Here is a 14,626-nt window from a genome sequence, read left to right on the forward strand (position 1 = left end):
CAAATGCTAAAGAAACTTCTCTAGGTGGGAAAAACAAGAGAAGAAAAAGACCCACAAAAACAAAGCCAAAACAATTTAAAAAGTGGTAATAGGAGCATACATATCAATAATAACTTTCAATGTAAATGTATTAAATTCCCCAACCAAAAGGCACAGACTGGCTGAATGGATACAGTAATACGACACATATATATGCTGTCTTCAAGAGACCCACTTAAGACTAGGGACACATACAGACTGAAAGTGAAGGGATGGAAAAAGATATTCCATGAAAATGGAAATCAAAAGAAAGCTGGATTAGCAATACTCATATCAGATAAAATAGACTTTAAAATAAAGACTGTTACATGAGATAAGGAAGGACACTACATAATGATCAAAGGATCAATCCAAGAAGAAGATATAACAATTATAAATGTTCATGCACCCAACATAGGAGCACCTCAATATATAAGGCAAATGCTAACAACCATGAAAGAAGAAATCAACAGTAACACAATAATAGTAGGGGACTTTAACACCACACTTACACCAATGGACATATCATCCAAACAGAAAATATATAAGGAAACACAAGCTTTAAATGACACAATAGACCAGATAGATTTAATTGATATTTATAGACCATTCCACCCAAAAGTGGCAGAATACACTTTCTTCTCAAGTGCACACGAAACATTCTCCAGGATACATCACATCTTTGGACACAAATCAAGCCTCAGAAAATTTAAGAAAATTGAAATCATATCAAGCATCTTTTCTGACCACAACACTATGAGATTGGAAATCAATTACAGGAAAAAATACTGAAAAAACACAAATACATGGAGGCTAAACAGTGCACTACTAAATAACCAAGAGACCACTGAAGAAATCAAAGAAGCAATAAAAAAGTACATAGAAACAAATGACAATGAAAACACATCGACCCAAAACCTATAGGAATAAAAGGAATAAAAACCATATGAACATCTCAATAGATGCAGAAAAAGCTTTTGATAAAAGCTTTTGATGCAGCAAAAGCAGTTCTAAGAGGAAAGTTTATAGCAATTCAATATCACCTCAAGAAACAAGAAAAATCTCAAATACACAATCTAACCGTACACTTAAAACAACTAGAGAAAGAACAAAGAAAACCCAAAGTCAGTAGAGGGAAAGAAATCATAAAGATCAGAGCAGAAATAAATGAAATAGAAATGAAGAAAACAATAGCAAGGATCAATAAAACTAAAACTTGGTTCTCTGAGAAGATAGGCAAAATTGATAAACCTTTAGCCAGACTCATCAAGAAAAAAAAGGGAGAGTACGCAAATCAATAAAATTAGAAATGAAAAAGGAGAAATCACAACTGACACTGCAGAAATACAAAGGAATATAAGAGACTACTACCAACAACTTTATGCCAATATAATGGACAGCCACGAAGAAATGGACAAATTCTTGGAAGGGTACAATTTTCCAAGACTGAACCAGGAAGAATTAGAAAATATAAACAGACCTATCACAAGTAATGAAATTGAAACTGTAATTAAAAATCTTCAAAAAAAGAAAAGTCCAGGACCAGATGGTTTCACAGGCGAATTCTATCACACATTTAGAGAAGAGCTAACACTGACCCTTCTCATACTCTTCTAAAAATTGCAGAGGGAGAAACACTCCCAAATTCATTCTAGAAAGCCACCATCACCCTGATACCAAAACCAGAAAAAGATATCCTAAAAAAAGAAAATTATAGATCAATATCTCTGATGAACATAGATGCAAAAATCCTGAACAAAGTACTAGAAAACAGAATACAACAACACATTAAATGGATCATACACCACAGTAAAGTGGGATTCATCCCAGGGATGTAAGGATTCTTTAATATATGCAAATCAATCAATGTGATACACCACATTAACAAATTAAGGAATAAAAACCATATGAACATCTCAATAGATGCAGAAAAAGCTTTTGACAAAACTCAGCACCTATTTATGATAAAAATCCTCCAGAAAATGGGTATAGAGGGAACCTACCTCAACATAATAAAGGCCATATATGACAAACCCACAGCAAGCATCATACTCAATGGCGAAAAACTGAAAGCATTTCCACTAAGATCAGGAACAAGACAAGGATGTCCACTCTTGCCACTCTTATTCAACATATTTTTGGAAGTTCTAGCCATGGCAATCAGAGAAGAAAAAGAAAGAAAAAGAATACAAATTGGAAAAGAAGAAGTAAAACTGTCACTGTTTGCAGATGACATGATACTATACATAGAAAATCCTAAAGATGCCACCAGAAAACTAATAGAACTAATCAATGAATTTGGTAAGGTTGCAGGATACAAAATTAATGCACAGAAACCTCTGGCGTTCCTATACACCAATAACGAAAAATCAGAAAGAGAAATTAAGGAAACACTCCCATTTACAATTGCAACAGAAAGAATAAAGTATCTAGGAATAAACCTGCCTAAAGAGGTGAAAGACTTGTACTCAGAAAATTATAAAATACTGATGAAAGAAATCAGAGATGACATAAACAGATGGAGAAATATACCATGTCCTTGGACTGGAAGAATCAAAAGCAATCTACAGATTCAATGCAATCCCTATCAAACTACCAATGGCATTCTTCACAGAATTAGAACAAAACGTTTTACAAGTTGTAAGGAACACAAAAGACCCTGAGTTGCCAAAGCGATCTTGAGAAAGAAAAATGGGGTTGGAGAAATCAGGCTCCCCAAATTCAAACTATACCACAAAGCTACAGTAATCAAGACAGTATGGTACTGGCACAAAAACAGAAATACAGATCAATGGTACAGGATAGAATGCCCAGAGATAAACTCACACACATACGGTCACCTAATTTACAACAAAGGAAACAAGAACATACAATGGAGAAAAGACAACTTCTTCAATAAGTGGTGCTGGGAAAACTGGACAACTACATGTAAAAGAATGAAATTAGAGCAACTACCTAACACCATACACAAAAATAAACTCCAAATGGATTAAAGACATAAATGTAAGCCCAGACACTATAAAACTCTTAGAGGAAAATATAGGAAAAACACTCTTTGACATAAACCACAGCAAGATCTTTTTTGTCCCACCTCCTAGCGTAATAGAAAAAAAACAAAAATAAACAAATGGGACTTAATTAAACTTAAAAGCTTTTGCACAGCAAAGGAAACCATAAACAAGACAAAAAGACAACCCTCAGAATGGGAGAAAATATTTGCAAGTGAAACAACAGACAAAGGATTAATCTCCAAAATATGCAAACAGTTCATGGAGCTCAATATCAAAAAAAACAACAACAATCTAATTAAAAATTGGGTGGAATACCTAAATTGACATTTCACCAAGTGAGACATACAGATGGTCAAGAGGCACATGAAAAGATGCTCAACATCACTAATTATTAGAGAAATGCAAATCAAAACTACAATGAGGTAGCACCTCACGCCGGTCAGAATGGCCGTTATCAAAAAATCTAGAAACAATAAATGCTGGAAAGGGTGTGGGGAAAAGGAAACCTGCTGCACTGTTGGTGAGAATGTAAATTGTTACAACCACTATGGAAAAGAGGATGATGACCTAGAGGGGTGGGATAGGGTGGATGGGAGGGAGGCTCAAGAGGGAAGGACATATATGCATATGACTGATTCACTATGGTATACAATAGAAACTAACACAGTATTGTAAAGCAATTATACTCCAATAAAAATATATTAAGAAAAAGATACTATGTGGATTAAATGAGATAATGTAAAGAAAAAAATAGTTACAAGTAACAAATGCTGGAGAGGGTGTGGAGAAAAAGAAACCTTCCTTACACTGTTGTTGGGAATGTAAATTGGTGCAGCCACTATGGAGAACAGTATGGAGGTTCCTTAAAAAGCTAAAAATAGAGTTACCACATGACCCAGCAATCCCACTACTGGGCATATGCCCTGAGAAAACCATAATTCAAAAAGAGACATGTACCACAATGTTCACTGCAGCACTACAATAACCAGTACATGGAACCAACCTAAACGTCCATCGACAAATGAATGGATAAAGAAGATGTGGTACATATATACAATGGAATACTACTCAGCCATAAAAAGAATGAAATAATGTCATTAGAAGCAACATGGACGGACCTAGAGATTATCATACTAAGTGAAGTAGTCAGAGAAAGACAATTATCATATGTTATTTATATGTGGAATCTAAAAAAATGATACAAATGAACTTATTTACAAAACAGGAATAGATTGACAGACATAGAAAGCAAACTTATGGTTACCAAAGAGGATAGCAGTGGGAGAAGCGGGAGTAAATTAGGAGTTTTGGATTAACATATGCACATTATTATCTATAAAATAGGTAACTGAGGACCTACTGTATAGCACAGAGAACTATACTCAGTATCTTGTAATAACCTATAAGGGAAAAGAATCTGAAAATGAATATATATATGTGTGTGTGTGTGTGTGTGTGTGTGTGTGTGTGTAACTGATCCCATTTGCTGTACACTTGAAACTAAGAAAACATTGTAAACTATACTTCAATACAAAAAAAATAAATTTAAAAATATCATTAAAAAAAAGAATAATGAAAAGAAACTTTACACCCACTAAATGGCAAAAATTGGTTCTCGTTCCACCTGCTGGACTCTCCGTAGTAACAGCAGTCTAGTTTTCTTAAAGACTTCTACTTTGGAACAATAATGACCCCCCAGAAAATCTCACCTTGATGAAACTGTGAATTATGGATCTCAGCTGCCTCTTATCCCCACTTACTGCCAATTCAAAGCAGATGAGTGTAAGTCTATCGCCTTTCTCACAGCTGATTCTGGTCAGTCGTTCTCCATAAACCAGGACTTCCATCACTCCTGTATTATCTTGTATTTCATAATATATGCATTCATTACGTACCAATTTCTGCAAAAGAAAATTAGCATCCATCTTCTGAGAACTGGATCAGGAATTTCCACAACTTTGAAAAATATAGGGTGTTAGTGGAAACTGTTGTCTCAGACCAGTTAATATGAGCTGGAGGTCCAGAATTACAGGTACCAAATAGTGTAAGATATCTTGTTCAGTTTATCCCCCCATTTAAATTCTCTTTCTGTCTTTCCTTCCTTTAAGTCTTTGTGTGCTGGGTTCTTCTAGAAAACTGGATTACTTTCCTAATTTTTCCTGCTCCCATCTCAGAATAGCTGAGATTTCTTAAGAAAATTTGATATAGTGTGGTCTGATAAGCTTCACAGGTTTCTTTGGATCTCCCTGAGAACAAAGGCCATTCATGTCTTATTATGAGTCTCAAAAAGATGGTTGCAAGTCCTCCTTAAGCAGATTATTATTTCAATATGTAATTCTTTCCTCTATCTTCTCTATTTATTCATTCTTCCCTAATCTGCCCAATCTTGAATCTAGATCATCTACTTCCATTGTTCTAATTTCTATATCACTTACTTTACTCATGAATTCTACAAATGCACATGTGTGCACAGTCACTTAAACAGAGTGTATGGAAAACAACAGGGGGATAGGTAAACAGCCACCCTAGAAGACATATATAATGGATTATGAAACAATACTTCACATAACGGTTAGGTCAGCTAACCTTAGTATTTCTATGATGTGTTGGGACTGAAATACCTACCCTAATTCTAAGAATTCAGCAAAATTCTGCATTTTATTGCCCATATTAATATATTGTGGAATGAAACAACTTGATTTTTCTAGCGTTTTCAACATCCATATTTCTCTTATTTGTTAATGCCAAGGTTTTTTGCTCAACAATTTTTTGATGAATGAATGTGAAGAAGTGAGAGAACTTTAGAGGTCAGATGATCAGAATCTTAGCTAACTGTGGATAAGAGCTGATTCTAGGGCAAAGTAGTCTATTGATTTCTGACTCTGGTTGTCATAGTTGAAATCCTAGCTTGGAAGGGCAATTCTTTATTCACAATTAAGTTAAGCTGTCACTGAAACAGGAGGCAGAACTCAAAGAAACAAAACCAGAAGGAGAGCTCTCTCTCTTCGCCCCCCCACCTCTCTCTATATATCTATATATATAAACATATATAGATGGATATAGATTTGTATGTATTTATATATATATACAGATATAAACTCTGCCCTTTACTGGCTCAGGGTGGCTATGAATGGATTAGCACAGCTGTTAAAATCCCATGATTTCTGGAGGACTTGCATACTGTTACCTTGGGAAGAAGAATGTTAAGAGATTGTCTATGTTATATTCTGAAGTGGGAAGACGGCACCCAGGTATCCCTGGTCAGGGGGGCTTTGAGTTCCTGTGTTTATGAAGTTAACCAAATTCATTCGGCAGCTAAGACTTTTACGTTCCAGGGTTGCAGAAGAAATATTGCAGAACAATGGTGTGGGCTTACCTCATGCACCAGAAACACCCCATTCACAAATGTTCCTAGAGCTTGCGAGTAAAGATGACTGATTTTAGGAGTTGCATTTGCCTTTTGAATCAGGCTTTTAGAGATCTCCATCTTTCGGTCAGGGTTAACATCAGACACAGATGAGGCATTGAACACCTCCAGGAACCCACTGCGGCCAAAATAATCTGATATGGCAATGATTTTCTTTGGGATGAACTTCTCCTTCAGGTCAACATGATAAACCTTCACTTGGAAGAACTGGCTCTCAGTAGCCACTGTGGCATGAAACATCTTCCTCTCGCCTTCTCTGACATCATATGTAAATGGTTCCGTTGCTTTCAGCACCATCACTTCTTTGGGCCCCCTCTGGAAGCCCTCCTCTCTGGAAGCTTCTTTAGGTACAGCCTTCAATTTTGGTTTCTACATAGAAGTATACACCAAAAACAGGCACAATTAAGAACAGGATTCACTCTCTAATGAGAATCATCTACGGCTAAATGTTGACCTCAACAAAGAACATAATTAAGAACATAATTAACATATTAAGAACATAATTAGGTGGAGTTGGAAAAAAAAAAAACCTAGACAAAGATCACTGACGTGGTATATATAATCTAATGGAATGTATGGAGATGATTTAAACAGTGAATTTTCTTCTTTTTCATTGTTTTATGAGTGTGGTAGGAAGAATACTTTTCTTTAAAAGGTATTAACTCAAGGGAAGAACTATTTCTCCCAGGAAGAGCTATGTAGAGTACAGAGGCAGTGGGCAATAGCAATGCTGCTATGTAGTGATTTCTAGTAGAGATGAGGATGAAAAAATCAACTTAAATTATCCCATCAACTCATTTCAGTGTGCAAGATAAGATACAAATTTGGATGAACATAAATTGCCCTTGATAGCACTGAGAGTAGGGAATGGCTCCAGTCAGAATCCATTGATCTCATCCCAGTAGATGTGGCAATTTAAAGACCCAAATTAGAAAGTCTCTTTTCAGGAAAGCAGTGTTATATTGAAAAAGGGTTAGTAGACAGTCACTGGAAAAAAATCCCATGAACTTTCTGAATTTGGAAATGTCCTGGATAAAGGATGTTTTGAAGAGTAGCAGAATCAGCCACCCCAAAATATGTTTCTTTGGCATAGGATTATCTTAAGCTGATTATTTTGAAAAACAACATACATAGAGGAAGCTCTAAAACCAGAAAGAAAGTTGCCCTTTTGCAAGGGAAATGTGTATTTATAAATTAAATCTCCATTTCTAAGGGTGCCTCCCCCTGTGTACTAGGAAGAGAAGGAGGACTCTAAATCTCAAGAGAATACTATCACCAGAGGAGAAACTGACTTAAATTTGCATAACAAACATCACCCTTGTTTTTCCTGCTTTTCCTGGTAACCTCCACAAAACGGGCCTCCCCACACTTTTCTTTCTTCTGTCTTCACTAAAGATGGTATTTAAGCTGGGGGCTTAGGCCACCTCAGGGAGTTACTCATTCTTCTTGGGTCTCGTCTATGTATAGATGAGGTATACCTGTTAATAAACTTCTGCTAGCTTTTTCTTGACAATCTTTGCTTTAATACAGGGGTCTCAACCAAGAACTCAGAACGGTAGAGGGGAAATTGCTTTTCCTCCTCTACACACCCCTGTTAGAATAATGGCAGGACCCTTAGGAGAAGAATGCCAAAGGAGAAGTCAGGTGTCAGGGGACTTTTCTATGCCCCCCTGTCTACCCAGTGCCTGCACCATTTCTGAGTTTCAGGAGAGCAGTTTGAATTGGAGGGGAGGTTACTGATCTGTAAGAAGTGTGAAGGCAAGGGGGGGCCATGGGAGTTCTAGGGACCAGTTCATGGAGACAGGCCAGCTGCCTCCACAGACCAGCAGTGCTCCATGTGGTCTGACTTGTACCGTTATACAGGCCACAGCCTGGGGGTCATGAGGCTTAACTCTGATTTCTCATCACTGTGGCCAATTCTCCCTACATCCGATGCTCATTCCCAGGCCAAGTTAATCAGGAAAAACAAATCTCATAGTAGTAACAACAGCAGCACCTTGACAAGAAGTGCACAGGACCTAAGGAAGAAATTATGTATCTATACTCAGGGTCATGAAAGAAGACCTGATGGACACATGTTCTTATTATGTTCATTGTGTGTATAGGGAATACTGAAAATAGCCTAAAGTCAAATAGTAAAGGATTATTTTTAAATTTATAAAAATTTAAAGATGCAGTTATTCTCTTACATTAAAATAATAATTTAAATCTATACTTCTTGAATTAAGTAGCACTTCAAGATATAGCAGGTGAAAGTAAAAACCTGAATTATAGAAAAATATGTGTAATGTGATCAACCTGGGATAAATTGATATTCTTTGTATATATATAACAAAAGGTAAAATCAGAAAGACTGTTTACCAAAATATGGCATTTGATAGAAGGGAGATTTCAGATAGTTAAAATTAATTATTTTTGTCTATGTATCTGCATTTCCTAAATTTCTTAGATGATATTACTTCCATAATTAAAAAAAAGAGAAAGAATTGGTGATAGTGCTTTGTTTGTTTCTGTATTTCTCCACCTTATTGCACCCTAAGCTCTCTCACTCATGATGTATTGAGAGAAACACAGAAATAAAATTAAACAAACAAATTACTAGTTATACCCATGACTGAAGAGGAATGATTTATGTGCACATTAGGTCATAGAATATCCTAATACAAAGGGCAGCATAATAAGAGTCCGAATTTGAATGTAGGTAGGATCTCAAAATACACACTCAATAACAATACGTGTGATCTAATTAATAAAGAATTGTATGTTGTAGGGGATTAGTGTGAAGTTCCTTTATGGTTCTAGAGAACGCTGTCATTATGTTGTAGGGAGGGAAAGTACTGAAAACAGGAATCTGGTACCTTGGTTGAGGAACTGCTGGATGAGGTTGGTGGCAGCATCTGAGGAGTCTGAAGGCAGCCCTCATTTGGGATCATGCTGAAGTTTGCACATTGTGGAAGCTGACTCTGCTCCGGGCATAGTTTCTTTTTCTTGGAGTCAAGCGTTTTATTGGTTGTGTCTTCTATTCTTTGAATCCAAAAATATGTATTTTCTTCTTCCTAGTTAATGGTTTTCAATATCAGATGAACCATAACATTTCTCTCTCTCTCTCTCTCTCTCTCTCTCTCTCTCTCTTTCTCTCTGTCTCTATCTCTCTCTGTCTCTCTCTCACACACACACACCACAGGATCTTCACTCTGCCAATTTGCTCTGGAATAATAGTACATCTTCAGATACCCTCAACACCTCCCCAGCTTGGAGTCCAACCAGGATTTCAAACTTCTCTCTGAAAATGTTAAAAACTCAGGTGATCAAAATTTCATCGATCTGTTTTGGAATTCTGGCTCTACCTCTGCTGCAAACTGGCCTGTATCAACTTCACCAAGACAACACTTGGAGTAATTTATTAGTAGAAAACTCTACCAGGTTATAATGGAAGCACATCTCTGAACAATGTTGGCTGTACTTATGGACATTTTATTAACTAAGTCTTCATTACCTTATATATTTACCAAATAAGCAAATCGGTTCTATCATCTACTCTTCAAATCCAGGAAACCCAGGTCTGCATTCATTTGAATGCTTTGTTTATCAGCATACCAGAGACACTGTTTCAAATTCATAATTCCAGAGGCAGGATTCTGCTATCTACCTAGTCTCTATCAAGCAACCAAATCTTTCGTAGTTCTCAGCAATAAACAGACCCATTCACGGTTTCACCCAGGGCATTCTCAGTACATGGATTTTTATAATTGTTTAAGCCAGGGCAGGAAGTGTCTGTAAAATCAATTATTTTGACTACCTTTGGTTTCACTGATGAAAGACCATTTCTAACGTTCTGCAGTATAGAATTGCCACAGTTCTTACCACTTCTAGCATTCATTTAACCAATCCATAAAGTATCAGTTGTTGGTAAAATTGTAGTTGAGGGAGCTGCTTAAAATGCCTGTCTCTGGCATGCAGCTACTTGATTAGAACACCCTCTGACCTTGCTTGTCACTTCATTCCTCATTAGAAGGCTTAAGAGTCTGGGCAATGGAAACAAATCTGAGATATAACGCTATCCGACATAAATTTTTACAAATAAATTTCAGATATTGTAGCATCTATACTACAATATATGCAATTAAATGCTCAAGTTTTAGAATTCAGTTAGGCTACATTTGAATCCTGGCTCTAACATTCACTTTCTGCATGAACTTGGAGAAGATTTCTAACCTCTAAGAACTTCAGTTTTCTCATATGTAAAATGGGATTAACAATAGCATCCTCGTGTGACGTTATAAAGAACAAATGAGATAGCGTACACAAAGAACACAGGTTTTAGAGTCTAGCATCATTAAATGCTCATTACCTAGAAATATCACTACATTATTATTTTACAGTAGACACAGGGCTTTCTATTTTTGCTCTGATCCACAGATGTTTCATGCTTAATGTTGGCTTTCTTGATGGAAACCCAATATAGAGGTGGTATGGGAAGCACTTTATTAAAGAAGCTTCTCTAGTCACTTCTGCTACATTTAGTAATTCAATCTCATTGACAAGAGCATCTTGATCATTTTTACATTCGGTTAAACCAAAAACTCCCATCATAACAGTAGGATTTAGGTCCCTAAAACATACTATATGGCTGGATAATACTTAAAAATAGTAATTGAATTTTTTCCCTTGGCTTATTTCCTTCACCACTCTACCCTGTTCTTGAAGCATGCCAATGTGTGCTGTTTGCTACTGGGGAGACATAGCAGCAGGAATAAAAGAAAATATTGGTCTGCTTCTGTCTTTGAATCCCAAACAGAGCCTATATTACAAAGAAAACAGTTGGGAGACCCCATGATGAAGAAGAGCAAGGCTTTCCTGCTCTTTCCACTGATGAATCAAAGACAGAATGGGTCAGATCGTCTTTGTGCCAGGTCTCCTACAGAGGTGGCTGGACCCCAAAGAAGAAATGACTGAATGGTGTGTTTAGGTGTATGAGGCCAAAAGGACAGATGAGCCTCCCTGGGATTCCTGTGCTCCAAGGAGTTTTAGGGACAGCAGAATGATTCTTATGAAAGTAGAAATGACTATGTCACAAGTTTAGGCAGATAGGACCTTAGAAAGTGTCAATTCTAAGCCTGTATGCATAGAAAAATAGGGTTGTCTTGCAAGGGGGGGCGGATATGGGGATATATGTATACGTATAGCTGACTCACTTTGTTACACAGCAGAAACTAACACACATTGTAAAGCAATTATACTCCAATAAAGATGTTAAAAAAAATAAAGAAGAAAAATAGGGTTGTCTAGAGATGTCCACATAAGTCATTGTCGTAGCAGAGAGACAGTGAGCCTGGGGTTTCAATGACTAGACCAAGGCCAGCTGGACCTAGAGGCAAACAGGCACAGATTACTAGCTCCATCCCATAAATAAAACAAAGAGAGACTATGTGAGGAATTATTAATCATTGGAGGTAACAGTAATAAAAACAATAACAAAACTTGAAAAATCTTGTCAGAAGAAATCTGTCTTCAACTGGTATACATGGATTTGCGTAGGGGGCTTCAGCCTCAGCAGCTTGGAACTTGGGTGACAAACTATTTTAGAGAATAGTGATTTAAATACTCCTTTTGCCTATGCCTCAGTCACTTGCTTATTTACCGCAGAAATAGGCATTGTACCCCAGTGTGATGATAAGCACAGGGGTCAAATCAGGGCAGAACAAAGGCAGGCTAGGATAGGAGCTGATACACACGTGTGTGTACTCACTTTTCCATTCTCATCTGGTCTTTGCTGGGAAAGAGCACTGTGAATGAAAACTATGGCCTGCCACATCCATAAACTGAGGATGCTGCAGCCATCAAGCCATCACATTACAGCCGCCCCGACGGTAAGCCCTGAGGGAACTCAAGATAGAAACAGGATGCCCGCCATCTAGCAGTCAACTGCTGCAGCCAACCCTGACGGCGCACCTTGAGGAAACTCAGCATGAGAAAGCACAGGAGACTGGCCCCAGATAGCTGAGGTTCATAGCAAAGGAATGATTTCAGTGAGTTCAGACTCTTGCATCTTCCTATACATAGAAAAGTGCTAAATTCCTTAACTTGAGATATCTGGCTGTCTTTATTAACAGTAATCTTTTGATGTTCCAACTACCTGGTCTTTGTTGTAAAACCTCCTATACATCCTGGCTCCCCACTTGCTTCTTCAGAGCAGTATCTCAGAGCTATCTGAGATTCTGTGTCCCCCGCTTAAGTCCTCATATTGTCTGCTGAATAAAACATAACTCTCAACTTTTAGGTTGTGCATTTTTCTTCAGTTGACCTGCACCTTATAACTGATGTTATAGTATAGTAACAAAGAAAAATGTACATTTATTACAGTTGCAATAAGTGCTAAAAAGGAAAAGGAAACAGATCTTTGAAAGCAAACAAAAGGAATACCTAGGACTTCCCTGGTGGCACAGCCGTTAAGAATCTGCCTGCCAATGCAGGGGACAAGGGTTCGAGCCCTGGTCCGGGAAGATCTCACATGCCACGGAGCAACTAAGTCCATGCACCACAACTACTGAGCCTGTGCTCTAGAGCCAGCGAACCACAACTACTGAGCCCGCGAGTCACAACTACTGAAGTCTGCATGCCTAGAGCCCATGCTCTGCAACAAGAGAAGCCACCGCAATGAGAAGCCCACACACCACAATGAAGAGTAGTCCCTACTCACCACAACAAAGACCCAACGCAGCCAAAAATAAAATGTAGATAAATAAATAAATTTATTAAAAAAAAGAAAAAAAGAGGAATACCTAATGTATTCTGGGAGGGGGGGTATCAGTGAGGACTTGTATGAGGAAGAGATTCAGGTTTGCACCTGAAAGGTGTAGACACCTGAACCAGTGGTGAATCAGGACAAGTGATTCCAAACAAAGAAAGCAGTCCATGTCAAAACATCTGACATGGGAAGGAGCACAGAACTTTGAAAATAAACCCTATCATGTGGTGGGTGAACAAAGGGGAGTAGGGCCAGGGAAAGTGGAATGTAAGGGTGAACACACATTCATCTTGACTTGTCTGGTCACCTTCCCCTCCTCTTTCTATTCAACACAAGAGTGTAACCCTCTCAAAATTAGAGATTATTTCATAAATACATGCTTTGTAAATAGCCAAGGAGTTAGAATAGAGTGGGATCACAAAACATACACGGAAAAATGAATGAGTGATTATATTAAATAAATAAATGGTAAATTGTGGGAAATGAGATTATGATAATTCTTGTACTTATGTTGTAGGAGGTACAAGGAATGGGAATAGGGAGCAGGTACCTTGACTGAGAAACTGCTGGATGGTGTTGGTGGAGGTATAGATTTCACTGGACAACTGCTCCCAGTTGGGCATTTGCTGGTTGCTGAAGTTCCTGGAAGTTGACTCTGTTTCTCAGATACGGTCTTCCTTTTTAAGTCGTTAATTTTGGTGGCTATGTCATTTTTTTTCTCGAGAAAAAAAGATTTTTTCCTTAGTTCTTGATAATGATATTCAAAATCACGTAGAACACAACATCATTTCTTTTCTCTCTTTTTTTCTTTTCTCTTTTTTAATGTAGAGTCTTAAGTTTTCAATTTTTTTCTGAAATAATAGCACATATACAGATACCTGTATTACCTATCCTTCTCCTATCTCAACTAGGATTACAAATTTCACTCTCCAAATATTAAAAGCTCAGATGAAATTTCATTGGTTTGGGATGGAATCCAGGTCCTACATCTGATGAAAACTGGCCAAAGCAGGAAGGTAAACTTCCCTGGTTATAAGGGAAGCAAATCTCAGTCCAGAATTGGCTGCATTTAAGGATGTTTATTAACTATGACTTTCTGATCAAGAAAATACACAAGTGGGTTTCTGATATCTGCTCTTCAGGCTCCTAGAAACCTACTGATATTTTGGGAAAGATTACTGGACGAAATATGGACTCTTGGAACTAATAAAAATGACAACAAGGAAACTACACCCCAAATAGAGAGTCCCTTTATATGGGAGGTCTGTCTTCAAGGGGCATGTGTGTGTGTGGGGGGGGTGGTGGTGGTGGGTATGCAGCCTGAGTCAGAGGGCAGCTTGGTTCATAGGTGAGAAACTATGTTAGAGAATAGTGGTTTAAATCCTGCTCTTGCCTACCCTTCATGTTGCCTTGGGGCCATCT

At 37.6% G+C, this 14,626-nt stretch overlaps 1 protein-coding gene across 3 annotated transcripts in view; it reads right to left on the reverse strand.

Moving 5' to 3' along the window:
* The window catches only part of LOC137219538 (interferon-activable protein 203-like), a 39,879-nt gene that overhangs the window by 8,902 nt on the left and 16,351 nt on the right, over positions 1 to 14,626 (reverse strand). For all 3 annotated transcript variants that reach the window (XM_067728281.1, XM_067728280.1, XM_067728282.1), the window contains exons 5-8: positions 13,755 to 13,922; positions 9,315 to 9,512; positions 6,406 to 6,825; positions 4,739 to 4,930 (exon numbers count right to left, since the gene is read on the reverse strand). In XM_067728281.1, coding sequence (XP_067584382.1) covers positions 4,739 to 4,930; positions 6,406 to 6,825; positions 9,315 to 9,512; positions 13,755 to 13,922 — 978 coding nt within the window. The remainder of the gene's footprint in view (positions 1 to 4,738; positions 4,931 to 6,405; positions 6,826 to 9,314; positions 9,513 to 13,754; positions 13,923 to 14,626) is intronic.

The sequence above is a fragment of the Pseudorca crassidens genome, chromosome 2 (genome assembly GCF_039906515.1).
Source record: "Pseudorca crassidens isolate mPseCra1 chromosome 2, mPseCra1.hap1, whole genome shotgun sequence".
Taxonomy (NCBI): domain Eukaryota; kingdom Metazoa; phylum Chordata; class Mammalia; order Artiodactyla; family Delphinidae; genus Pseudorca; species Pseudorca crassidens.